Consider the following 26,809-nt stretch of genomic DNA (forward strand, 5'->3'; position numbering starts at 1 on the left):
TCCGGAGCCTGTGCTCCGCAACGGGAGAGGCCACAACAGTGAGGGACCCGTGTACCGCAAAAAAACCCAAAACTGGTTGAATGGAATGTTAGTAACTTCAACTTTTTTCCCCTTTCTTAGAAGAAATGTGTTCCAAAAGTCAAGTCTTAACCACTGGACCACCAGGGAAGTCCCGACTGCATTACATATTAATATTACTATATAATTAGTATATAACAGTGGGAGAGTACACAGCCAACAATTCCCAAAGTTACATTTTAAAAAACACTAGAGCATTAGACCATGTGAAGCTCCTTTTGTTCAACTCTGAACAGTAGGAAGGTGTACCTGTGACGCCTGGATATATGTGGCACATTGAAAAATATTCTTAGCTGATCCTGTGATTGCTTACTCTTTCCTCTTATTGCTTTTTTCCTTTGCGTTGACCAATTCTGTTTTCTGCACTGTTGGCTACCAGACCCTGACCACGCCCTTCTTAACAGAGGCAGGAGGCTGCCCTAGAGGTAAAATACAGCCTCTTAGGGATTAGTCTTTAATTCAGTAAGTAATATCCTATCTACCTTGACAAATAAAAATAGACAAACATTTTTTAAAAATTATTTATTTATTTTGGCTGCGCCAGGTCTTAGTTGCAACATGTGGGATCTTCTTGTGGCATGAGGGCTTCTTAGTTGTGGCACGCAGACTTCTTAGTTGCAGCATGCGAACTCTTAGTTGCAGCATACGTGCGGGATCTAGTTCCCCGACCAGGGATCGAACCCAGGCCCCCTGTAATGGGAGCACAGAGTCCTACGTACTGGACCACCAGGGAAGTCCCTAGACAAACTTATTTAGGAAATAAACTTGTAGAGGAACCAAGATGATTTCATAAAAATTTTGGGAAAAAATGGGTCCAATATACTTCGTTGAGTGTTGCCAAACTAGCTATTTTAGACTTTTACTCTCAGTTTTACTTGATATCATAAATAATAGAAACTTGGTTTACTCTGATGTTAATCTCATTGAAGTTCTCTGAAAGATAGAAAGCAGTGGCTAAGAGTCTAACAGTATCTCTGACGTGAGGGGTCTAGATTCAGAATCTGGCTCTCTCTCTTTTTAGCTATGTTATTTAACCTCTCTGTACTTCAGTGTAATTGTCTAGACTTAAACAACAATAGTATTGTCTTGTAAAGTGTTTGTGAAGATTAAATAGAATAATCTAAGTAGCGCACTTAGAATAGTGCCTCGCACACAGAAAGCAAGCAACAAGTGCTAGCTGTTATTAGATCATGGCTTAAAAGTTGTTGCCAGTTTTTTAAATTAATTAATTAATCTATTATTTATTTTTGGCCGTGTTGGGTCTTCCTTGTTGCACTTGGGCTTTCTCTAGTTGTGGTGAGCGGGGCTGCTCTTCGTTGCAGTGCACGGGCTTCTCATTGCGGTGGCTTCTCTTGTTGCGGAGCACGGGCTCTAGGCGTGTGGGCTCAGTAGTTGTGGCTCGCGGACTCTAGAACACAGGCTCAGTAGTTGTGGCATACGGGCTTAGTGCTCCGCGGCATGTGGGATCTTCCCGGACCAGGACTTGAACCTGTGTCCCCTGCATTGGCAAGCGGATTCCCAACCACTGCGCCGCCAGGGAAGCCCAAGTTGTTGCCAATTTAAGGCATCCAGTTTAATCATTTTCTTTTCTAGGACACAGCTGATTAACACACTTCTCGTCTTTTCCCCTAATCCAGTTAAAAGGTCTCATTTTTTTTCTGTTTTTAAAAATACATTTTAATATATTATTGAGGTATAATTTACATATAATAAAATGTACCATTGTAAGTATATGGTTTAATGAGTTTTGACAAACCATCATTCCAGTCAACATACAAGACTTTTCATTACCCCAGAAAAGTTCCCTCATGCCCTTTGAAGCCAACCTTCCCACCCCAGGTAACCATTGATCTGTTGTTTTGCCTGGATTTCATACAATACATGGTTCTTCTGTTAGCATAATGTAAGATTCATCCACATTATTGCATATATCAGAAATGTATTATTTATTACTGAATATATTCTGTGTGTGGACTACCACAATTTGTCCATTTTCTTGTTGATGGACATTTGGATTGTTTTCATTTTTTTGGCTAATTTGAATAATACTCTGAACATTCATGCACACATCTTTGTATGAACACATGTTTTCATTTCTCATGGGTAAAGCTTAAGAATGCAGTTGTTGGGTCACTTGTTTGAAAGAAACTGTCAAACTTTTTCAGTGGTTGTACCATCTTATACTCCTGCCATCAGTGTATTTGGGTGTCCACATCCTTGGCAACACCTGGAATTGACAGTGGTATGTGGTGGAATCTCATTGTAGTTTTTTGTAATTGTAATCTATAATTCCTTGATGAATGATATTGAGCCTCTTTCCATCTATGTATCTTCTTCTTCCTTTTTTTTGGCTGTGCTTTATGGCTGGATCTCAGTTCCCCGACCCCGGATTGAACCCGGGCACCGGCAGTGAAAGTCTGGAATCCTAACCACTAGGCCACTGGGGAACTCTCAAAGTATCTTCTTTTATAATGTATCTCTCTAAAATTTTTAAGGGCCTTTGTTTGTTTTGTTTTTTAATTTTTTTTTTGTTTTTTTTGTTTTTTTTTTTTTTTTACTGGTACACAGGCCTCTCACTGCTGTGGCCTCTCCCGTTGCGGAGCACAGGCTCCGGACGCGCAGGCGCAGCGGCCACGGCTCACGGGCCCAGCCACCCTGCGGCATGTGGGATCCTCCCGGACCGGGGCACAAACCCGTGTCCCCTGCATCGGCAGGCGGACTCTCAACCACTGCGCCACCAGGGAAGCCCCTGTTTTTTAATTTTTTAAGGGCCTTTGTTTTTAAACATTGAAAATGTATGGTACCTTGACCCTAAAAATAACAGAAACCCCTTCAAACATGATAGATTTATTTGGCATCTTTGTGTGGTTTTAAAAGTGGGAGACTAAGAGAGAGACTTCAGCAAAAATACAAGACTGAGATTTAATTATTTTTGAATGTCCTGGTAAGCAATTACTTAAACAGCAGGATATTTAGAAAGGATTTCAGATGTGTTTATTTTCCTTTTAAAAAAAAAAAGAGTCTTGAGAAAAGGGTGAAATATTTCTAAATACCTTCAGCAAAGCAGCTGTTTTGAAATGGCTGGTGGTGAAAGTCCCTCTTCACTGCCCTTGTACTGGAGGGACAAAGCTGAGCATTTCTGGTGCTCTCCAGCCAACAGGTGGACACTGTCACCAGGTAGGTGCCCACAGTGGGCTCCACACGGGGTGGGGGTGTTTTTCAGTGATGGGCATTTCTCTGTAGGGCTTTTTTTTTTTTTTTTTTTTTTTTTTACCCGGACTGGGGCATGAACTCGTGTCCCCTGCATTGGCAGGCGGACTCCCAACAACTGGGCCACCAGGGAAGCCCTCTGTAGGGCATGTTTATCCGGAGTTAGCCCCAGGTTATCCGGTGTGGAGCCTTACAGAGGTGGCTGTTTTGTTTTTCACCCCAGGCAGGTATTTCAGTTTATTGGTTTTATTTATTTAATTTATTGATTTATCTATTTATCTATTTATTTTGGCTGTACTTCGAGGCATGCAGCATCTTAGTTCCCCTACCAGGAATCAAACCTGCACCTTTTGCAGTGGAAGCACAGAGTCTTAACCACTGGACCGCCAGGGAAGTCCCTCAGTTTGCTTCTCCCTTTATCCACTTATTTAAAAGTACTGTTGCGCACTGATCACTGTCTTAGATAACTGTGTAGGCACTGGGCATGCATTGTGATCCAAGCAGACCAAAATCTCTACCCTGTGGAGCTTGCATTCCACTTCGGGCCCTCGGGAGCGGGTTTGGGCTCCGGTAGAGGAAATGTCCAGGTCGCACTACCTTTTGAGAAGCGTAACAGGCAGGCCAGAGCCACCTTCTGCTTCCCTAGGCTCCCAAGTGTACTGCTTTCCCCCTTTGAATGGTGTGCTTTGAAAAATGAGTAAAATATAGAGGGGTATGTTAGAAGGTCATAAATGCCAAGAAGAAAAATCAAGCAGAGAAGTGGGATAGTGAAGAGGAGTTGGCAGTTTTAGGTGGGGTGCCAGGAAAGGCCACGCTGAGAAGGTGACACTGCAGGAAAGACCCAAGGAGGCGAGGAACCAGCTGTGCATCTGGCTGGGGGAAGAATGTTCCAGGCAGAGGGAACTCGAAGCTCTGGGGCAGGAATGCCTGGCTCGGTCAGTAATACCAGGGAGGCTGGGGAGGCCAGGGTGAGGGTACGGGGCAGAGGTGAGCTTGGGGCCCCTCGCCATTGGAAGGGCTTTGACTTTTACTCTGTGCTGAGAAACACTGGAGGTGTGGCATGGTTAGAGAAAGAGAGGGACGATGGGGGGACCTTCTTCCCTCCATCTGTCACTGTCCCGACAAAACCTCTCCTAATCGTATCTGCACAGAAATAGAAAATGAACCAAGTAGAGCCGTAGGAGAGAGCGTAAGGGCCCTGAGCACCTGAAGTAGATAAAGGGTTGTGAGGAACAGAGGCAAGATGGTCTTAGTCATTGGAAGCTGGGTTTTCAGACTCTTCTGAATTTTATACAGCTCTTAGGCTCATGAAAACGGATCCCTTTCCTTTGTAAGCTTGTTTGTCAGGTGCGTTCTTTTTCCTTGGCAAAGCCTGATGTGCTTTATCCTGATCAGTAGATTATTGGATTCAGTAAAAGTCTTTCCTATTTCCTTGGAAATAAGGAGTCAGATCTTTTCTTACCCGAAAAGTCCTGAAATGTTAAACAGCTTCAGTTGGATTGCAAGGGGCATCTGTGTGCTTGTGCATTGCTGGCTGTGCCTGTAAAATATAGGAAGGAACTTTTCTTCCCTGGCAAACCCAACTTTGATTATACTGACGGCTCTTTAACTACTGTTTTCTCTTAACTGCAGATAACTTGTTTATCCCTACGGTAAAGAAGGCACGTGGCTGATGAGCAGGGAGGCGAGGCCGCAGAGTGAGGCAGAGGGGCAGGCCTGGGAAGCAGAGGACGATGACATGGCAGAAGGCGATTTAGGGTATGGCCTCAGAAGAAGGCCCGGCGGCATTTATGAAGTGCAAGTTTCACATTTATTTACATCTAGAAAAAGATCAGATGGAAAGGCCTGTAGTCCTCCCCCGTTTTCAAGAAATGGGGAAGAAAGAAACAGTGCCGTTTTTCAGTATTCCAAGCATAAGAGCTTGCATGATACACACCCGGAAGGACCCCAAATTCCCTATCACGGCCGACAAAGTAGCACTGGTAAGAATGCCCAGCATCCTCTTTCTCCTCCTCTTTTCTGCCCTGTGGATTTTATCAATGCTGTCAGCCTCCCAACACATGAAGATGGGTCACCGTCGTGGATTTTAGAAATTTATCTTTATTCACCTCTAGAGGCTGATTGGTGATGGTAAAAGTGATTGATGTTTGTGTCTCCACGCGTTACACAAGTTGTGAAGTACGGTAATTATTCTGTACCAATACATATGTTAGTTTTATCAATAAGTAATTACTTACCTTGCTTTTCTTGTGAAGCAGTGGTATACGTCCTTTGTTCTTTCTTTGTCTTATTCAGCAAACATTTATTGGGTACCTGTTAGGTGCCCAGCACAGTACCAGACTCTGGGAATAACATCAGTAAATAAAATAGTCAAAGGCCCTCATGCCATGGAGTTCACATTCTGGTAGAGCAGACAGAAAATAAACCTGCAAATCAACAGCTATGTAACATCAGGCAGTGGTACGTGAAAAGACAGTGAGTGAGTGGAGGGGCTGGGGCGCTGCTGTTTGAGGCGCAGGTCAAGAGAGGTGACATTGGGCCTCCCTGGTGGCGCAGTGGTTGAGAGTCCCCCTGCCGATGCAGGGGACGCGGGTTCATGCCCCGGTCCGGGAAGATCCCACATGCCGCGGAGCGGCTGGGCCCGTGAGCCATGGCCGCTGAGCCTGCGCGCCCGGAGCCGGTGCTCCGCAACGGGAGAGGCCACAACAGTGAGAGGCCCGCGTACCGCAAAAAGAGAGGTCACATTGGAGCACTGCAAGCCTGATGCTCATCTGGGGAAGGAGTGTTACAGGCAGAACACACAGGCTTCAGGTTATTTTCGGGATGTCATAAAATTCTCAAAACAAAATTAATTTATCATAAGTAAAAATAAATTGTGCTGTACACTAAGGAGAGAATAAAATTCAGAATCATATTGTGATAGAATGTTACAACTGCAAAGTGACCCGGAACTGGTGGATGAGTCCCAGCCTGCACTGAGGTACAGCTCTGGTGTGGCTGAATCTTTTGTAATCCACATTGTAAAACTTCCCCACCAAAGTGGAACAAACACAATTAGAACAACATGAAAATAATTTAAGAAACATTTCAGATTTACAAAAACATGGTGCAGCTGGGGATCGATCTCTGTCCTTCAAAATCTTCCTTGAAATTAGGATGGGATTATGTATATATTTTTCTTCCAAGTCCTTATCATGCATAGAGGATGGATACTGTTTTGCAAGCAAGGTGTTGAAAATTGAACGTTATGCTAAGATGCCTTTACAAAAATGTGAGGAAACTACTGGGATATAAACAAGAAGTAATAGTAATGGTATGAGCTCCTATATTTTTTGAGTTATCGACTTTTGTCTTTTTATCAAAGTTGACTTGATCCTAGGTGAGAATATTGTGTTAGTTTCCTCTTGCTAATAGGCAGTTTCCAAATTACCAGAAATTTAATGGTTTAAAACAACATAAATTTTATTCTCTTACAGTTCTGTAGGTCAAAAATCCAAAACAGGTTTCACTGGACTAAAATCACGGTGTTGGCATGGCTGCCTCCCTTCTGGAGGCTCTAGGGGAGAACCCACTCCCTTGCCTTTTCCACCTTCTAGAGGCTGCCTTCCCTGGCCGTGGTACCCTTCCTCCGTCTTCACAGCCACTTCTCCCGCTGCCTCATGCTGATACTGACTCCCCTGCCTCCTTCTTTCATTTATAAGGACCTGGGTAATCCAGAATCATCTCCTATCCCCACGTATTTAATCACACCTGCAAAATCCTTTTTGCTAGGTATTCACAGGTTCTGGGATTAAGATGTGGAAATCTTTGGGGGCCATTATTCTGCCTACCACAGGTGTTAATAGAGTAGAACTTGTCATTGTCAAACCTGTGTTACTTTTTTAAAAATTTATTTTTTTATTTTTGGCCACACCATGCTGCATGCAGGATCTTAGTTCCCCGACCAGGGATTGAACCCATGCCGCCTGCACTGGACCGCCAGGGAAGTTCCCCAATGTCACTTTTGTCCCTCATTGGAGCCCTGAATTATCAGAGTAAAAACATGACTTAGGTTTTCCCTTGGTTACTGTCATGTTGATGAAAGTTCAGAATAGCAAAGAAAAGAATTGTTTTGAGAAATTTTTAATGTCCCTCAAAATACTCTTTCTAAATTGTTTTGCTTCTTTTGACTTCCTGTTCTCTTGCTATAATTTATCACTTCAATGTTTTTCTATTGCCAGTGAAACTGCAATGTAAATGAAGTTCCTGGGAAGCCCAGATTAATGTCTCAGTTGATCGATCCCATTAAGGAGAGAATAATTGAAGTTACTGGAGACTTCTAGTGATTCTCCTTGGAAAGAAATTAAATTCAGGTTATTTCTTAGATATTCGTATCACGATATTGATCAGGCTTAAGCCAAACACCAAAATTTATTTACTTTACTCACCAACATTCATTAATACTGTGTTTGGATATAGTAAGTAACCAATTCATTAACAACAGTTTTATTTTAGAGTCCTTTTTTTTAAGAGTCTTTCAATTCAAAAGTATGTGTCTTTTCGTTTGTGGAATGTTCTAAGCTATCTGTTTTTATCGTCATTTGGTTTATTACAGTTATTTTCTCGTTTCAGTTTAGGGAAAGGCTGTATTTGATATTTTGTAAACAAATGTCCCATATTTAACTAGCTAAAGAAAATATTTAATTTTTTTTTTTCCCTCTAGTAGAGTCTAATTCAGAGTTGTCAAATGTGGAATTAAGGCAATGTCTTCAGGAAACTTTAGAGGTAGGTCCTCTGGCTAACATACAAATTCTCATGTGAATAAAGTCCACTGATAGATATTTTGTGTAAGTATTACTAACATGGTATGGAAGTCAACTGTTGGCTTTCCATATATTCTCGAGCCACACTGTCAAGCTCATAGCTTCCAACTGGCCTCCGCATCTCGGTGGCTTCGTCGCCTCATCTCTCTGAATGGCTGTTCGTATAAACATGCCCTCCTGTTCTCCTTTCCAACTTATTTCTCTAATCTCCTCCTGGAGAAAATAATCACTCCCTTCCATCTGTCTTCCCAGTATGTGTGACTTGAAATAACCTGACTTAATTGAACCTCTTTGAAGTCAGAGGACTAGAAAGTACCCCAGGGGGTCTGAGGAGACCATCCGTCTTGCTGGGAGTTGGAGTTTCTATGAGGGTGCTTGTCCTTTCAGGAACAGAAAGCCTGTCTTAGTGTGCATTTGTTTTTTTTGTTTGTTTTTTTGGGTTTTGTTTTGGCCATAGCACGTGGGATGTTAGTTTCCCGACCAGAGGTCGAACCTCAGGCCCCCTGCAGTGGACGCATGGGGTCTTAACTGCTGGACCGCCAGGGAACTCCCTTACTGTGCCTTTGTATCTCTTCTGGTGACTGCTACTCTACTGGTTTCCTAGGGCTGCCCTGACAAACTGGTGTCTTAAAAGAGCAGATCGCAGCTTCCCTGGTGGCGCAGTGGTTGAGAGTCTGCCTGCCGATGCAGGGGACACGGGTTCGTGCCCCAGTCTGGGATGATCCCACGTGCCGCGGAGCACTGGGCCTGTGAGCCATGGCCACTGAGCCTGCGCGACCGGAGCCTCTGCTCTGCAACGGGAGAGGCCCGCGTACCGCAAAAAAAAAAAAAAAAGAGCAGATCGATTCTCTCTCAGCTATGGCGGCTAGAGGTCTGAAATCAAGATGTGGGTGGGCCATGTTCCCTCTGAAGGGTCTAGAGGAGAATCCTTTACCACCTCCTAGCTTCTGGCGGTTGCCGCCAACAACCTTTGGCTTGTAGCTGCGTCACACCAGTCATTGGATTGAGGCCTACTCTAATCTAGTATGACATTAATTACATCTGCAAGGACCCTATTTCCAAATAAGGTCGAATTTATGGTACCAGGGGTTAGGACTTGAGCATATCTTTTGGGATGGGGGACACAGTTCTACCTATAATAGCTACTGTACCTGTATAGCCGATCATGTTCTTATTTTATGTGGTCTAAAGCTTTTTCTCCAAATTATTAACTGTGTGTGTGGCCTAGATGGGTAAAAGCAAAAGATTTGGGCTTTTAGTCATAACTGGCACCTGACAGCGAGCATCTCAGTTTTAGCCTCTCTGGTCCACTTATAAAGCCTGGAGGAATTTCCAACCTCATTTTGTAAGGTCAGAGCACTTTGAGTCGAAGTGAATGTTGAGCTTAAATGTAGACTGTCTAAATCGATCATTTGGGGTTGCATATCTCACAGATAGGAAGACTAATTGTATTTTTCTCCTCAGGAGGTAGAAATTTTGAAAACTGAACTTGAGGCATCTCAAAGACATCTTGAAGGTAAAGAGGAAGCATTGAGAATTCTTCAAAGCAATGTAAGAAGTTACTTTTACACTTTCATCAGGTACACATTCCAATGATAGGTAGTATGGTTTTATCTTTTTAATTTAATTTAATTTTTATATTTTTGGCCATGCTGCACAGCTTGCCGGATCTCAGTTCCCCAACCAGGGATTGAACCCAGGCCATGGCAGTAAAAGTGCCGAATCCTGAACACTAGACCACCAGGGAACTCCCTGGTTATAGCTTTTAAAATAAAAGCATCAGTGTTTATAATATAGTGTTTTTTTTTGAGCTATAGATTTTTAAAACAGCTTTATTAAGATATAACTTAATGTCATGAATTTCACTTGTTTTAAGCAATTTATTTTTACTAAACTTAGAATTGTGTAACTATCATCACAACTTAATTTAGAACATTTCCATCACCCCAAAAAAGGAACCTCTTACCATTAGCAGTTATTCCCATTCCCATCCCCAGCCACCACTAATCTACTTTCTGCTTTATAGCTTTGCCTTTTCTATTTCATAAATAGAACCATACAGTATATGTCTAGATTCTTTTGCCTCTTGATTCTTATAGTTAGTGTATTTTGAAGGTTCATGCATGTTGTAGCATGTGTCAGTGCTTTCTTCCTTTTTTACTGCCAGATAATATTCCATTATATAGATATGCGACATTTTGTTTATCCGTTTACCAGTTGATAGGTATTTTGGGCTATTATGAATAATGCTGCTAGGAATGTTCATGTACATGTCCTTGTGTGCGAAATCCATTCATTCATTATCACGTTCATTGGGAAAGAACCAAACCAAGATCTTCTGGCTTTTGAACTATCAAACTCTATACAAAAGGTCTCTGTGGGAATCTCATCTCAAGGTACTTTTCTACTGTCTTAAAATAAAAATGTGAACTTCACCTTGCATATAAGGGTGATTGGAAATTTAATTTATACTGTTACAATCTTTATTTTTCTTAGGCAATATTTGGCAAAGCCACAAGTCATACCCAGGCAGTGCTTCAAAAAACTGTGGAACAAAAGAGATCCTTGGAGAAGGTATTTGACCACATATAGCGTATAGTGTAGACTTGTTCAATTCAATAAGCTTTCAAATAGAATTCCCTTAAAAATCACCGTACCAGTGGATATGTCATTTGTGCATACCCTCTGCTAGGTGTACTTCAACTTCATACAGTCCCTTCCCTTTCGGAGCTTATAATCCAAAACAGATTGTCACATGGGCTAAGCCTGCCAAATCGACACTTCCTGTTTTTCTTTTCCTATTTTTCTTCTTCTGCTTGCCCTGCAGAGCCTGCCTCTTTCTGACCATCTCATCTTCACTAAAAAGGTAGTTAGGAATCACCCTAGATGGTCATCTTCCTATTCCTGTTTTACTCTCCCTTGGTGGGAGTGTCCTGGGCTCAGACTTCCAGGAGTATATGTTGGGATCTGCATGGGTTGGGGACAATGAGAAATCTAGGTTCAGGCCAACAAATTTGAAACGTTCCCTATAATAAGTAAGCTTCAGCAAAGCTTTTTTGAGTGCTAAAGAGGCATGTCATATGTGTTTATAAACATCATAGACTCTTTTTGAGCAGTAATTAGTTTTTTGTCTTTAACCTATTTCTGTGAAGTGACTAAATGATTTCAAATATTCAAAAGTCATGAAATGATTTATTTGTAGTAATTTCCTTGAAAGTGCTATTTTTTTTTAATAGGAAATAAATGCCTTGCAGTGGGAAATAGAATTTGATCGCAATAGATTTAAAAATATAGAGGAATCTTGGATCCAAAAATATGAGAGGTTTGTATATTATTATTCCATAATTTTTCTTTGGAAATTTTTAAACTGTGTATAATTCAAATGTAGCTTAGGCTTTCTTCTTTTTTGAGCACACTAAGTATAAAATTCAGGGAATTCCCTGGTTGTCCACTGGTTAGGACTTGGTGCTTTCATTGCCATGGCCCGGGTTCAATCCCTGGTCGGGGAACTAAGATCCTGCAAGCCACGTGGCACAGCCAAAAAAAATAAAATAAGATTCATATTGCTTACCTACTTACCATTTCCATATTTTATTGTTACTGTTAATTTTCTTTCTTTAAAAACTAGTATAAACTGTATATTAAAATACAGTTTAAGAGCCATGTTTCCCAAGTTATTTTAGCCTTGCACTGTTTTTTCAAAGTCTTTTGAGCAACTCTTATATTAGTGTGAATTTATTTAATAACTTTGACCTTATGAATATGTTATAATTTAATCACTGAGAAATTGATTTGGTATCTGGGGTTATAGATGGCTTTAGTACCTAATTTTTAAATTTATTACTTCTTAACTTTTAATTTGAGATAATTGAAGACTTACAGAAAAGTTGTAAGAATAGAACAACTCCTATATATCTTTCACCGAGATTCTCCAAATATTAACTCTTTATCACATTTACTTTATCATTCTTTTTTCCTTTCTTTCGCTCTCTTTGTAGTTAAATACATAAATATAGAGGTAATATTTTCTGAACCATTGTGCATATATAGGGTCCCATTACTCTAAATACTCCAGTTTGTATTTTTTTTAAAAAGGGACGTTCTCATTTATAACATAATATAGTTATAAAAATCAAGACCTTAACCCAATACTATTATTTAATGTGCCAACTATATTACCAACTATCTTAATAATGTTATATTATTCTTTATATTACCAAGTATCTTAATAATGTTCTTAGAGCAAAAGAGAAAACACAGTTTCCCCTGTTCAGGACCGGTCCAGAACCACATGTTGCATTTGGTTGTCCTGTCTAAATTTTAGTCTCCTTTAATCTGAAACAGTTCTTCAGTGTTTATCTTTTATAACCTTGACAGTTTTTTGAGGCGGACAGGCCCATTATTTTATAGAATATCCTACAATGAGGGCATCTGATGCTTCTGGCTTGAATTGGGTTGTGCATTTTGGGCAGTGTTACCACTGAAGCTGTGTATTCTTAGTCCATCACATCAGGAGGCATGTGGTGCTGATTTGTCCTGTTCCTAGGATGTGAATCTTGATCAGTTGGTTAAGGTATGGTGTCTGCCCTCATTCTCCACTATTAAGTCACTGTTTTTCCCCTTGTAATTAATAAGCATCTTGTGGAGAGATACTTGAAAATTATGTAAATATACTGTGACTCAGCAGACTTTTCACCCACTCGTTTTTATATCCACTGATAATTCTACCTGAAGCAATTATTACTACAATGGTTGCCAAATGGTAATTTTCTAATTCCCTTATTCCTTCTACATTTGTATGTTGGCATTTTACTGTAAAAAAGAGTTTTTCCTTCTCATTTGTTTGTTTATACCAATACGGATTCAAGGATTCTTGCATTATTCAGTGGGTTAAAAGCTATTACTACCATAATTTCTTTTGATGCTTAAAATTTTCCAACTTCGGTCAGTGGGAGCCCCATCAAGCACAGGTGTTCCTGTGACCTTTTGACATTTATTTTTCTTTAAGCACTTTCTTGCTTCCTGGTACAAGATATTCTAGTCCAGGATGCCTACAATATTACGTATTTCTTCAAGGAGCAGCAGTTCCTTTTAATGGGGAATGGTGTTTAGAAATCAAGATCTGAGTGCTAGGTGTGCTCATTACTACTGAGGATTCACTGCGTGAAGTTCCTCTCAGAGGACAGAGTTAGAAAATACACAGATGCAGACACACATATATATATATATACATCTATCTATCTGTCTTTCTATGTCATCGATTTATCATCTATCTACCTGTCTCTTTATCATTTACGTATGTATGTATCTATCACATATCAATGAGATCATACTTATATCTCCAATTGCAGAACACCACCACAGGGTTCATCTTAGCCTTGCCCCTCTCTGCATTTGTAAGTCCCACAAGGAGACACCTGGCTCCAGTTACCCTGTATGTTTACTTATTTGTTCCATCATAGACTATACAGAAAGTAACTTTAGCATTGCTAATACATACCATTGTAAAAATCAAACCCATTAACTAGACTTCCATATTTGTTTACAGTTTTGTTTTTAGCCTGAATTAAATTTAGCCTGAATTGTAATTAAAAACGGTCGCCAGATCATCTGGTCTAATTTATAACTTTAAATGAAATACCTATCAAGACGTGATAGTCCTAGGGAATATTACATGCTGTGCTTGGGACAAGCCTTGTATCATTAAAACGGTGGTCATGAAGTTAAAGTTTCTCAATTAAAAGTGAAATGTGGTTCACATCACACAAAAAAATTCTGTATCCATGTATGTGATGCATGTTGACTGTATTGTGGTGAACATTTTGTGATATGTACAGGTGTTGAGTCATTGTGTTGTACACCTGAACTAATGTAATGTCAGTTATATCTAAAAAACAAGAAATGTAAATCTAAGACATTCCCTTTCCATGAATTACCTACAAATTAATAAAACATGAAATCAGTTTCTCAAGCAATGTCTATAGCCCTTGAGGAATAAAGCACCTTTTTTTTTCCCTTTATAAATTTATTTATTTATTTACTTACTTATTTTTGGCTGTGTTGGGTCTTCTATTGCTGCGTGCAGGCCTTCTCTAGTTGCTGAGAGTGGGGACTATTCGTTGTGGTGCATGGGCTTCTCACTGCAGTGGCTTTTCTTGTTGCGGAGCATGGGCTCTAGGTTTGTGGGCTTCAGTAGTTGTGGCACGTGGGCTCACTAGTTGTGGCACGCGGACTCAGTAGCTGTGGCTTGTGGGCTTAGTTGCTCTGCGGCATGTGAGATCTTCCCAGACCAGGGCTCGAACCCATGTCCCCTGCATTGGCAGGCGGGTTCTTAACCACTGCACCACCAGAGAAGTCCCAGCCTCCATATTTTGAGTTGAAAGGTGGGACTAAGGAAGTAGACCAGAGTCAAAATGTTAGAGGATATTTTTAGTCCTGGAAGAGCAGCGGATTCTTAACCACTGCACCACCAGGGAAGTCCCGATGGTGGGCAATTTAGGAACTCTTGTAAGTAATTCCAATTTTCATTCAATAGATAAAGCTCCCTATGTATCTTTTTCTTAAATTGAGGTATAATTGACATATAACAGTGTATTAGTTTCAGGTGTACAATATAATGATTTGATATTTGTATATGTTGCAAAATGATCATCACAATAAATCTAGTTAATATTCATTGCCGTACATCATTACAGTTTTTTTCTTATGTGGAGAACTTTTAAGGTCTACTCTCTTAGCAGCTTTCAAATACTGTACAATAATTGTTAGCTACAGTCTTCATGCTGTACATTGCATCCCCAGGACTTATTTATTTTACAACTGGAAGTTTGTACCTCCCTATGTATCTTTTTATGCAAATTTTGGAAGGTGAACTAAGCATGTAGTTGGTGTTCAAATGGTTATTAACTTGATTGAAACTTTAGTAAAGAGAATGAATGTTCAAAATAGATGACTTAGAGGTATTTCTGGTTCTGATACTTTCTCAGCTAAGTATACAGAAGGGTTAAGAGTAAGTTCAAAGTCTAACCACACTCCTTTAAATTTTTATTTTATTACCTATATAAATTCTAGACTGTTTTTTTTTTTTTTTTTTTTTAGACTGTTTTGATGTAAGAAAAATTATATTAGAGTTTTCGTGTTCTAATTATGGGATTAAATATTCTCATTCACCTACAAAGTATTAATGTTTTAGTTACTTGGAGAGTACTTTTTTCCAGGCTAAACTGTGAAAATGCAGTCCTCAAAGAAACTTTGAAACTGAAAACAGAAGAAATTAAAATGCTCAAGTCTGAAAATACAAGTAAGTAGAGTGGTATTTTGATAATTCTTTAAAAATACTATGTTAAAAGATCAGTTTTATATAGAATGTCCTATGTTAAGAACAAAATATCAATAGACAAAGTGCTAATATTTTGAAGTAACATATTTTAAGGATAAAAGAGAAGAAATGCATCAGTTAGGTTTTTTTTTTAACATCTTTATTAGAGTATAATTGCTTTACAATGTTGTGTTCGTTTCTGCTGTATAACAAAGTGAATCAGCTATATGTATACATATATCCCCATATCCTCTCCCTCTTGCATCTTGCTCCCACCCTCCTTATCCCACCCCTCTAGGTGGTTGCAAAGCACCGAGCTGATCTCCTTGTGCTATGCAGCTGCTTCCGACTAGCTATCTGTTTTACATTTGGTAGTGTATATATGTCAGTGTTACTCTCTACTTCGTCCCAGCTTACCATTCCCACTCCCTGTGTCTTCTAGTCCCTTCTTTATGTCTGTGTCTTTATTCCTGTCCTGCCCCTAGGTTCATCAGAACTTTTTTTTTTTTTAGATGCCATATATATGTGTTAGCATACGGTATATGTTTTTCTCTTTCTGACTTACTTCACTCTGTATGACAGACTCTAGGTCCATCCACCTCACTACAAATAACTCAGTTTCATTTCTTTTTATGGCTGAGTAATACTCCATTGTATATATGTGCCATATCTTTATCCATTCATCTGTCGATGGACACTTAGGTTGGTTCCATGTCCTGGCTGTTGTAAATAGAGCTGCAGTGAACATTGTGGTACATGACTCTTTTTGAATTATGGTTTTCTCAGGGTATATGCCCAGTAGTGGGATTGCTGGGTCATCTGGTAGTTCTACTTTTAGTTTTTTAAGGAACCTCCATACTGTTCTCCATAGTGGCTGTATCAATTTACATTCTCACCAACAGTGCAAGAGTTCCCTTTTCTCTACACCCTCTTCAGCATTTATTGTTTGTAGATTTTTTGATGATTCTGACTGGTGTGAGGTGATACCTCATTGTAGTTTTGACTTGCATTTCTCTAATGATTAGTGATGTTGAGCATCCTTTCATGTGTTTGTTGGTAGTCTGTATATCTTCTTTGGAGAAATGTCTATCTAGGTCTTCTGCCCATTTTTGGATTCTTTTTTTAAAATTAATTAATTAATTAATTTGGCTGCGTTGGGTCTTCGTTGCGTCGCGGGCTTCTCACTTGCAGTGGCTTCTCCTGTTGCAGAGCACAGGCTCTAGGCGCCTGGGCTTCAGTAGTTGTGGCTCATGGGCAATCAGTTAGGTTTTCGAATTAAAAAAAATTTTGAGATGAAATTCACATAACTTAAACCATTTAAAAGTGAACAATTCATAATGCTTATAAACATCTAGTTCTAAAACGTTTCCATGACTACAAAATAAAACCTTATACCCATTAAGCAGTTTCTCCTGATTCTCCCTTTATCCTTTAGTTTTTATACTCAGTGTAAACAAAATGGTAGAGTACCTGATGTTTGAGGAACCTGAGTAGGTGTATGTTTATTGGGAATCTAGTAGGAAAAGTATAAAATTGTATAGTTATTCAACATAATTTTTTCTCATAAAAGTGTCTTCTGTGACTTTGTCACTAATGCAAATATTTTTCAAAATATTATTTGACTCATTAAGGACTTGAAATTATATAGATGTATGTGTATATATACACACACACAGAGCATATCTTTTATATAATGAGTCACTATATGACAAAAGTTAATGAAAGAGTATTAAGGTGGTACCAACTTTTTAGAAATCTTTTTTTTGGCCGTACCATGTGGCTTGTGGGATCTTAGTTCCCTGACCAGGGATCATACCTGGGCCCCTGGCAGTGAGAGCCCGGAGCCCTAACCACTGGACTGCCAGGGAATTCCCAGCAGAAACTCTTTTAAAGTGGTGGCTTGAAAGGCATAAAATGAGTGCTCAGTCAGGTCATGGGCCCGAGAGTGGCACTTTACATAGTGTAGTAAGTGAACTGTGGCAATCCCCTGGGTGAGAACTGCACACACAGATATGCTTCTGCACACCAGTGATTTGAGCAGATAGTGATTTCCCCCATGTTAGGTTGGTGCCAGGACAGAAGTTGCTCATAACCACTACTCCTGTCCCTTCCTCCCTATCCTTCCACCCTATAAGAAGAGAGGGAAAGTTACTGTTATTCTGCTTTCCAGGAAGTAGCAGGCCCCCTCTTGTTCTAAATATTTGCGTTGAGAGCCTCTTGTGAAAACTAACTAAAAGAAAAGTCTGATAGAGTTTGGAGAGCTGGTAGAGTTGACTTTAATACAATATATGAGATTTCATCATCTGATCGTCTCACAGTGTGGATAATTAGCCTTTGTATGTTCCCTTTTTGAAAATCCTACAAAGTTTCTTTGAGCAAATGAAGACCAGACTTAGGTTGCAAAATTATTTCCACATTAAAAATAACATTTTATCTAGTGTTAACTCACTTGATACCCACCATTCTATCAGATTTTCTGGTTGGAGACAGATTTTGTGGGTAGTTGTATATCCCTTGCTTGAAGAAGTATGTGGTGTTGGTTTAACTGGATTAGGTGAGGCTGGGGTTAGACCTCCTAACACTTTCTTACATGGCCCTTCCTAGTTTTGAATCAACAGTATTTGGAGGCCCTCGCCATGCTTGATATCAAACAGCAGAAGATGGCTCAGGAAAACACATGCCAGGACACAAGTGGCTTTACAGAGGTTTCAGGTCTTGAGGTAGGTAAGCAGGTATGAAAGTTTAGTAGGAGGGAAATTTTCCACTTCCATTTTCTTTCTGCTGTCACCATCAGCTCCACTTCTAGGATAGAACCATACTTAGCAATTTGAGACTGAGGGTGAGAGAGGCCCAGGTCCACTCTTCAGCCTTGCTGGTACCATACCTTTCAGGCACAGCATTCTTGGACGTTAGGGGATGTGCTAGCCACTTCCTGTCCTTTTTATTTCCTTTTTCTACAGCTTTAGCAGAAAGTGTGTTAGTAGTATCTTCCCTGGGTAGAGGCTTAACAGCATCAGAGTACTTTGCCACACATTTTTAAATCTGATCTTCGTAATGGTCTTGTGAGGGCTGCAAAGCAGGTATTATCCCCATTTTACAGAGGAGGAAACTCAGGCTCAGATAGTTTTAGTTACTTTCCCAAAGTGATGCAGTCACTCCGGGGTTGAGTCAGGTCCAGGACAAAGATCTGCTGATGCATTGCTAATTGCTTGCTGAGGTGTGAAATGTCTTACAAGTGTCCTGGGGACTCATGAGAAATAAGCATACCAGTGGAGTGAGAAGGGGTAGCCATTCACTTATTATAGAACTTCAAATAAAGCAACTACTACTACTAATAGCAAATACATAGTCCTTAGTAAGTGCCAGACACTGTTCTAAGTGATTCACATAGATTAACACATTTAATTCTCACAACTACCAAATAAGGTGAGTACAATTAAATCCCTATTTTACAAATGAGGTGATTTTGGCACAGAAGGGTTAAGTGATTTGCCCAAAGTCACAAAGCTACTAAGTGGTGGAGCTGGGATTTACACCCAGGTAGAGTTTAGAGTCTGTGCCTTTGATCACCATGCTCTACTGCCTGGGTGGAAAACTAGTGTAATAGCAAAAAAAAAGAAAAATAAAAGAAACTGAATGGAGAGAAAGTTCAGAAAAAGCGTGCTTTATTATAATCTTGAGTAGGCTCTAAGTAACTTTATGGCAGGCAAGAACATGGGCCCTGAGCCAGTTGATGAAGGAGCACTGAGGTAAGGACATAGAATTAGGATGCAGAGGTCCTTGCAGAAACCTTGCATTTTTATATTGGCCCTACCCAGGTCTTAAGTTGCTTTTGGCAACTTTCGCAGGGACAATTATCAGGAGCGGGAAGTTGAAAAGGGAAGATACCAATCTGCCACATAGCCGCCATTTGTACACTTGAGTCAACTGAAAGCTCACTGTGTACTTCACAGTTATCATTAATGCAAGAAGGAATTTTCTGAAATAGCCTTTACACTAAGAGAGACCGTGGAATCTTCCTCTCTAAACAGTCTCTAAAATAAGATTCTGTTTTAAGCCAGTCCATGTGAAATTTATAGCAGCAGGAAGCTTAGACAATAATTTTGTAGTATGTTCCACATGAAACTTTAAAAGATATGGCACAATATGTTACATAGACTGCATCCTTTAAATTGGAAGCTGTTGGAATATTTGGGGAAAGCAACTTGTGGTTACTTGCCAAAATGGGTTTTTAAAAAAAAGTACAACAGGGCTTCCCTGGTGGCGCAGCGGTTGAGAGTCCGCCTGCCGATGCAGGGGACGCGGGTTCGTGCCCTGGTCCGGGAGGATCCCACATGCCGCGGAGCGGCTGGGCCCGTGAGCCATGGCTGCTGAGCCTGTGCTCCACAACGGGAGGGGCCACAACAGTGAGAGGCCCGCATACCGCAAAAAAAAAAAAAAAAAGTACAACAGTTCTTACTTTTCTTCTGGCTACAGTGGTCAACCAGGAGTGACCCACATGGATTAGTTTCTTCATTGTGATCCAAAGACAGGTTTTGAAGGATCAGGGCCATATGCAATTCCAGAACAGTGGATGAGCCAAGAAATATATTAAGAATTTATTACATGATCATAGACCATTTTTTTAGGAGTGGCAGGATGATTGTTTTCCTTAGAATTCACTCATCATTTCTGAGCATGCATCTCTCCTGGCAGGACCTGACAGTAATGAATGCTGGGTGGCAAGGCCAAACCCAGTCACAGGAAATCCATATTGTGGATGTTTAGATTTACTTCGTTAGGTCAGGTTCCTGCCAAGAACTCAGAAGTATAGGAAACTGGTACTAAGTGAAAGGTTTTGGAACATGAGCAGAAGGAATGCAGAATTCCTGTGTATTTTTGTTCCAAGTAATAACAGTCTCTCCTCATTTGTAAATTTCCCCTTGGGTCCTGAAATCATGGTCTCAGCTTCCTATTTTTGTTTTCCTTTGCAGTTTCTTTGAATTAGGTGCTTGAATAAAATGTGCATGGGTTTGTGTGTGCGCCCCGTGTTTGTGTATGGCTGAGCAATGTGACACTTAGTAACGGATAATTCTTTTGGATTTAAAGCTTGCAGTCCTGGGAGCCTGCCTTTGTCACGGTCCCAGAGGGAGCCCCTGTACCTGTGCCAGACTGGCAGCATCTACTCGGAAAATGCTCCTTCAGGTCAAACAGGAGGTATTGTGTTATCAAAGCAGTAAAAGCTTTGGTTTTGCTTCTCCATTAACACAAAGTAGAATAAATGGAAGTATATGTAATAATTAGCTTAATTTGGTAGTCTTTGGCTATGAAACTTATTCTTAGTTTTAAATGATAACATTAACACATAAACTGGATTTTATTTACATTACTTGGCACGATATTGCAGCCATGAAAATTTGTTTGCCTGTGTTTTAGTTAATATTTCCTAAGTTCATATTTCTTTTGTCTATACATGGCCCTAAAATTACTAGATATTAGAGGAAAAGGGACACATGCTTAAAATCACCAGGATGGGGCTTCCCTGGTGGCGCAGTGGTTGGGAGTCTGCCTGCCGATGCAGGGGACACGGGTTCGTGCCCCGGTCCGGGAGGATCCCACATGCCGCAGAGCGGCTGGGCCCTTGAGCCATGGCCGCTAAGCCTGCGCGTCTGGAGCCTGTGCTCCACAACGGGAGAGGCCACAGCAGTGAGGCCCGCGTACCGCAAAAAAAAAAAAAAAAAAAGCACCAGGATGTGCAACACCGATTAGCCGAGAGATAAACATGAAGCTTATTAGAAAAGCTGCAAGGTACAGTGGAAGGAACCTTTGTGCCAGCCAGACCTAGGTTTGAATCTCAGCTCCATCATTTTCCAGCTTTGTGGCTTTGGACGCGTATGTTAAATGGAGGCTAATAACTAGTTTGGAGGGTTGTTGTCAAAAATAAACATGGTAGGCATATAATGTTTAGCACCAGGCCATGCCTGGCATTTAATCAAATGATAGCTGCCATTATAATTAGGCTTTCACAACAAATACAGTAAAAAAAAAAAAAAAAATCACCAGGATGTGCAACACCGATTAGCCGAGAGATAAACATGAAGCTTATTAGAAAAGCTGCAAGGTACAGTGGAAGGAACCTTTGTGCCAGCCAGACCTAGGTTTGAATCTCAGCTCCATCATTTTCCAGCTTTGTGGCTTTGGACGCGTATGTTAAATGGAGGCTAATAACTAGTTTGGAGGGTTGTTGTCAAAAATAAACATGGTAGGCATATAATGTTTAGCACCAGGCCATGCCTGGCATTTAATCAAATGATAGCTGCCATTATAATTAGGCTTTCACAACAAATACAGTATGGACCATAATTTTTAAAACGTTTTTATTGAAGGTTTGGAATTTAGTCTTCAGAGTATATATGAAAGCAAGCAGCTAAACATTAGCAATTCATCAGGAAAAGCATAAGATTACAAAGATCAGAGTCAGCTGTGGGAGGTATCTGAAAGATGGTATTCATAATTGTTTTCAGTGGTATTTTCTGGCATGGCCCAAGGCAGAACTGAAATGCAGCCATTGGCATCCTCCCTTCTTCCTCGTTGGGCAGGACATAGACGAGGCCCGTCTAGGATAATGAGGTCTAAGAGTAGGATTACCAGGGAACTGATAGGCACAAGAGAAACTCCTGGTAATCTAGTTCAGAGTGGGCAGCTACTGCAGAAGAGAATGGCATGTAGTAATTAGATTAAGCGGATGCAATAGATCAAGGGCAGGCAGAAAACTACTAGGCAGGGAGAGGGCATTTGCTAATCTGACTCAGCATTCAGGAAAGAATTGTTCTGGTTTTGCCTCTAACACCTCTCAAACTTTCTTTCAAAACCAGTTGGAGCTTCTGCAGAAGAGTAAAGAAGAAGCCTACATAATGGCAGATGCATTCAGAATTGCATTTGAGCAACAATTATTGAGGAAAAATGACCAGGCACTAAGATTGACACAAATGGATAAAATGTGTAAGAAAGCAACAAAAGGGACAAATTGGAAGCACCTTAAAGATGATGGTAAATATGAATTATAATGGTAATAATCAGGTGTAAGGTAATTTCAGTTGTTTTTGGTTATAATCATAGTTGATTAAGCAGTTAATATGGTGAATGTAATTGAAATTTCACATATAGTTATGATTTATCTAAACATATAACAACCATGGGAAAAAAGGAGTCACTGGATGTTACTTATGCAGATGAAACCATAAAATAACAGGAGAGTCTCTTTTTTGGTAGAGATTTTTAGTGGAAAAAATTTATAATAAGAGCACTAGAACCCAACATTAAATCTATCTATCTAATTAAACTTTATTGAAATGTGTGACTTTGGAAGGAGACACTGAACAGTAGAGAAATAATCTTAAATTGGACAAATAAATAAAATATTCTTATAAAAAGTGAAACAGAAGTTAAGGTTTACGTTTTGGTTCACAAGCCTATCAAAAGTTCATGGCCATTTTGGAGTCATGGTATTAGTGTAAACAAAATATACAAAAATGGCATGAGAGAATAAACTGCCATTGAAGTATGAAGACTGTCCAATATAAACAAAGTAACTTATTTTTTAGAAATTTTAGTTTCTCTAAATGGTCAATCTCAATTTTCATTTGTAAGTATTATTCAGTAGGCTTCATATTGCTTCAATTTAAAATTCCAATTTGAAACCATTTATCAGTCAAGAAAGATTAAAGTGAAGTTTATTAAGAAGTGTAAATTTTTAGTATTCAGATTCTGACATGACCCTGTTTCTAAATCTTTTTTGACAAAATCCATAATCCTAGTTCTAGTATCTCTCATTTTCAGATGAATTTAGGACCAATAAGAATCTTCTAGTATTAAAAATGAAACTTTTAATAGTAGATACCTAATTTTGTTTGAAATCTCTCTTTTCAAACAGTGCATATTAGCATTAGTATATGGGTCACATGTTGTGAATTTTAGCTTCATTAACTAAACTTTACCCACCTCTGCTGAAGTGTTAAACAGCTTATAGGGATAATAAAAATAGAAGTAGTAAACAAGAACTGTGAAAGCAGGTGAAAGCAGATTATAAAAGCTATGTATTTAGTCAGGTGGAAGTCAGGGCAAAAGGGGGGGAAATAATGTTCCTCCACTCTTGTTCGTTCTTAATCAGGCATTCCACATTGTACTGAAATTAACTTCTAAAGGTGTTTTCTGATATGAGACTTATAGAGGCCAGTGAGCAAATATAATGGCTAAGTCCGCAACAGTCACTTATAGTAAAAAAATAATTAGTATTTATATGGCTGTTTTCTATAATAATCCCTTGATAAAAGGTAAAGGGATAACCTTAATGTCAAGGTAAGTGGTTTGCCAGGGAAATAAGCTAACATAGTCCAATGTACTTAATTAGCCTTTGAGGAATTGGTGGAAAACATTAAGAATATCTAGTTCTACCGTGAACAACAAATGTGTAGGTGATCTTCCTCAAGTACCTCTTCTTTCAGTGAGGCCCTTGATAGGAGCTGGATTGCAAAATTTTCAAAGGTATACTCTCAGAGGGCAGCCTCGGTGTTTTTTGTGTTGTTAACTGAAGTCAAATCCCTTTGAAAATCTGATTTTGTTTTGATAGAAGGTAGAGAGAAGAGTAGGGAGAAAGAATAGAAGCGGTAGATTCATATTCAGTTCAGCACTTGTACTCATTTTATATTCCAGAATTCCTGCCTTTCTTAGCTTTTTACAGAATTCAGGAACTTCTCCATAGAAAATATGATTTGAGAGGTACAGCTCCCAATCTTTGCTTTCCGTTAAGGTACTGGGAGAGACTGGAAGCAGAATTTAAAATAATTAGTTTATCTCTGAAAAGCCTTACAAGTCCATGAAAGGTTTAGCAGCTCTTTGTTTCTTAGTGACAAGACTTTGATTCATTTTAATATACTTCAGTAATCTGGTACAAGATGACTGTTACAGGTCATTTTCTTATTTGTGGTTAACACTATGTTAACTTTTCTTCTTGATAAGGCTGCTTAGAGATAGCTTATAAGCATGTTTCCTTTTTTTTTAGATTGAAAAGAGAGACAGATTCATCCACTCTTAGAACTGGTGAGCTGGTCAACTTGTCCGGCTTTTCCCCCTTGCCACAGCTGCTATTGAAAAAGGTCAGGTGTGAGGCCCAGTCTCTGTGGTTTATCAGGATTGGGTGGAAAGGGAATTGTCCCTTAAGACTTTATCTGATCATTAGACCATTTGCACAGCATTCTAAAAACATTCTTGAAACTTTCTTTGTATAAATCTATAAATTTTGTATTTTCTGCTACAAATTGCATCCTTTCTATGGATGAAGAAGAATATCAGTGTACATATTGCAGGATGTGGACTTTTAAGCATTATGTCAGTAGCTGGGCTAGGTGCTTTCACAATTGTTTTTTTTTTGTGATAAAATATGCATGAAACTTACTGTTCTTTTTTCTTTTAAGTAGGTACATTTTTTTTAACATCTTTATTGGAGTATAATTGCTATACAATGGTGTGTTAGTTTCTGCTTTATAACAAAGTGAATCAGTTATACATATACATATGTCCCCATATCTCCTCCCTCTTGCGTCTCGCTCCCTCCCGCCCTCCCTATCCCACCCCTCCAGGCGGTCACAAAGCACCAAGCTGATCTCCCTGTGCTATGCGGCTGCTTCCCACTAGCTATCTATTTTACGTTTGGTAGTGTACGTACGTCCATGCTTCTCTTTCACTTTGTCCCATCTTACCCTTCCCCCTCCCCATATCCTCAGGTCCCTTCTCTACGTCTGCGTCTTTATTCCTGTCCTGCTCCTAGGTTCTTTAGAACCATTTTTTAAAAACTTACCATTTTAACCATTTTTAAGTGACAAGAAGTCCATTCACGTTGTTGTATAATCATCACCACCATCCATCTCCAGAACTTTTTCATCTTCCCAAACTCTGTATCCCCGTTCAATACTAACTGCCCACTCCCTTCCCCCAGCCCGTGCTCTATTATTCAATGGCACAGCAACCCAACAGTAGAGCATAGGTACTATTATTCTCATTCTGGAAGTGAGAACTTGTCCAACATGATACCATTAGGAAGTGGTTAAATGGGGATTCAAGTCCAGGTCTTTCTGGCTCTAAAGCAGAGTTTGCATGGTTCAGAGGCCACCTGTCTGCAGACATGTTTTGTTGGGAGTGAATAGTGTTCTCAAATATTGTGGGCAGGTGGCTAACCTTTACACTGGGAGATTTCATAAGCAAATGTGGATTGCTGGCTCCTTTGGAAGACTATGAGATTATCAGGTAGCACAGGCTGCATTCTCCCATGGGCAGCTGCTGAGCAATGAGAGTGGGAGGGCACTGCTCTGGGTTCTCACACTGTGGCCTCTCACCTGCGTTTGCAATCCTGGCTCTAAAGTCTGCTTTTCCCACTGCACTGCGCTGCCTGACTCACTCGTGCTAGAGGTCACCTGAAGAGGACAAGGTCCTGGCTGATTCAGGAATGAATTAGCCTTGGTTCACACTTACCTCTTTTTCTGGAAGTACTTCAGTGAGTGTCTTTTTGTGTCTCAGCTGGATTTTCATGTTCCATTTTAGGGTTACCATCACAAAGGAGTAAGAAGACCTTAGGGCAGAAACTGTTGGGTATGCTCCCTCTGGAAAACAGTTCTAAGAGTACTGATGACCAGCATGATCCTCAGGAAGTCTTTAAGTTGCTAACAGATTTGGTTAGTATCTTTGCTTTTTGTTAGAGGCTGTGGATGAGCTTATCTTTTTCCTTCCTATTAATTCAACTCTTTATCGCTCTATACTTGACTTTTATGCTCTGTTCCCATTTCAGGTACCATTTTCCAGAATCATGATCTTCATCTCCTTAAACACCCCACACATGCTTCCCACTTCTCCCATCCATGTTCTTCCTGTGCAGCTTTAAAGCTCCACCTCTGAAAAGAGGAGGCTCCCTGTGATTAATTCCAGGAGGAGGCTCCCTGTAATTAAGTCCAGGCATCTCCGTCATCTGCAGTTACATATACAGTTCATGACGAGACTTATATATTCAGGAATTTTTAAAGTGTTCAACGAACTTCCTCATGCATTATATCCTTTAATCATTACCACAACCCTGAAATCGGTCCTGTTATCCTCAATTTCATAGATGACTATACAAAGAAACTCATGTTATATGAACATACTTATCTACAGAAGAGTATTAAAGTTTATTTGCATATAAAAATATAAAAACAATTTTTATATAAATAACTTCAACATTCTTTCAGAGGTAAGTACATGTTGGTATTATATATACATATATACACATATACACACATACCATGTAAATATATACTTCTTTCTCCTTTCTCTTCAGATGACTTAAAAATTTTTTTGATAGAAAGAACGCTGTTTTCTATTTTTCCTTTTAAAA

The 26,809-nt window shown here is 39.8% G+C and overlaps 1 protein-coding gene across 4 annotated transcripts in view; it reads left to right on the forward strand.

Moving 5' to 3' along the window:
• Nucleotides 1–26,809, forward strand: part of CCDC125 (coiled-coil domain containing 125) — a 31,255-nt gene that overhangs the window by 2,725 nt on the left and 1,721 nt on the right. For 2 of the 4 annotated variants that reach the window (XM_024756169.1, XM_024756170.1), the window contains 10 exons: nucleotides 4,921–5,270; nucleotides 7,991–8,052; nucleotides 9,555–9,641; nucleotides 10,587–10,664; nucleotides 11,327–11,412; nucleotides 15,308–15,390; nucleotides 18,013–18,128; nucleotides 20,497–20,604; nucleotides 22,263–22,437; nucleotides 25,984–26,114. In XM_024756169.1, the coding sequence (XP_024611937.1) occupies nucleotides 4,961–5,270; nucleotides 7,991–8,052; nucleotides 9,555–9,641; nucleotides 10,587–10,664; nucleotides 11,327–11,412; nucleotides 15,308–15,390; nucleotides 18,013–18,128; nucleotides 20,497–20,604; nucleotides 22,263–22,437; nucleotides 25,984–26,114 (1,236 nt within the window). In that variant the 5' untranslated portion in view covers nucleotides 4,921–4,960. Of the gene's footprint in view, nucleotides 1–4,920; nucleotides 5,271–7,990; nucleotides 8,053–9,554; nucleotides 9,671–10,586; nucleotides 10,665–11,326; nucleotides 11,413–15,307; nucleotides 15,391–18,012; nucleotides 18,129–20,496; nucleotides 20,605–22,262; nucleotides 22,438–25,983; nucleotides 26,115–26,809 lie in introns of all 4 variants that reach the window. The other 2 variants (XM_024756171.1, XM_024756172.1) reach the window with 2 other exon arrangements.

This window comes from Neophocaena asiaeorientalis, unplaced genomic scaffold (genome assembly GCF_003031525.2).
Source record: "Neophocaena asiaeorientalis asiaeorientalis breed wild unplaced genomic scaffold, Neophocaena_asiaeorientalis_V1.1 scaffold376, whole genome shotgun sequence".
In the NCBI taxonomy this organism is placed as follows: Eukaryota; Metazoa; Chordata; class Mammalia; order Artiodactyla; family Phocoenidae; genus Neophocaena; species Neophocaena asiaeorientalis.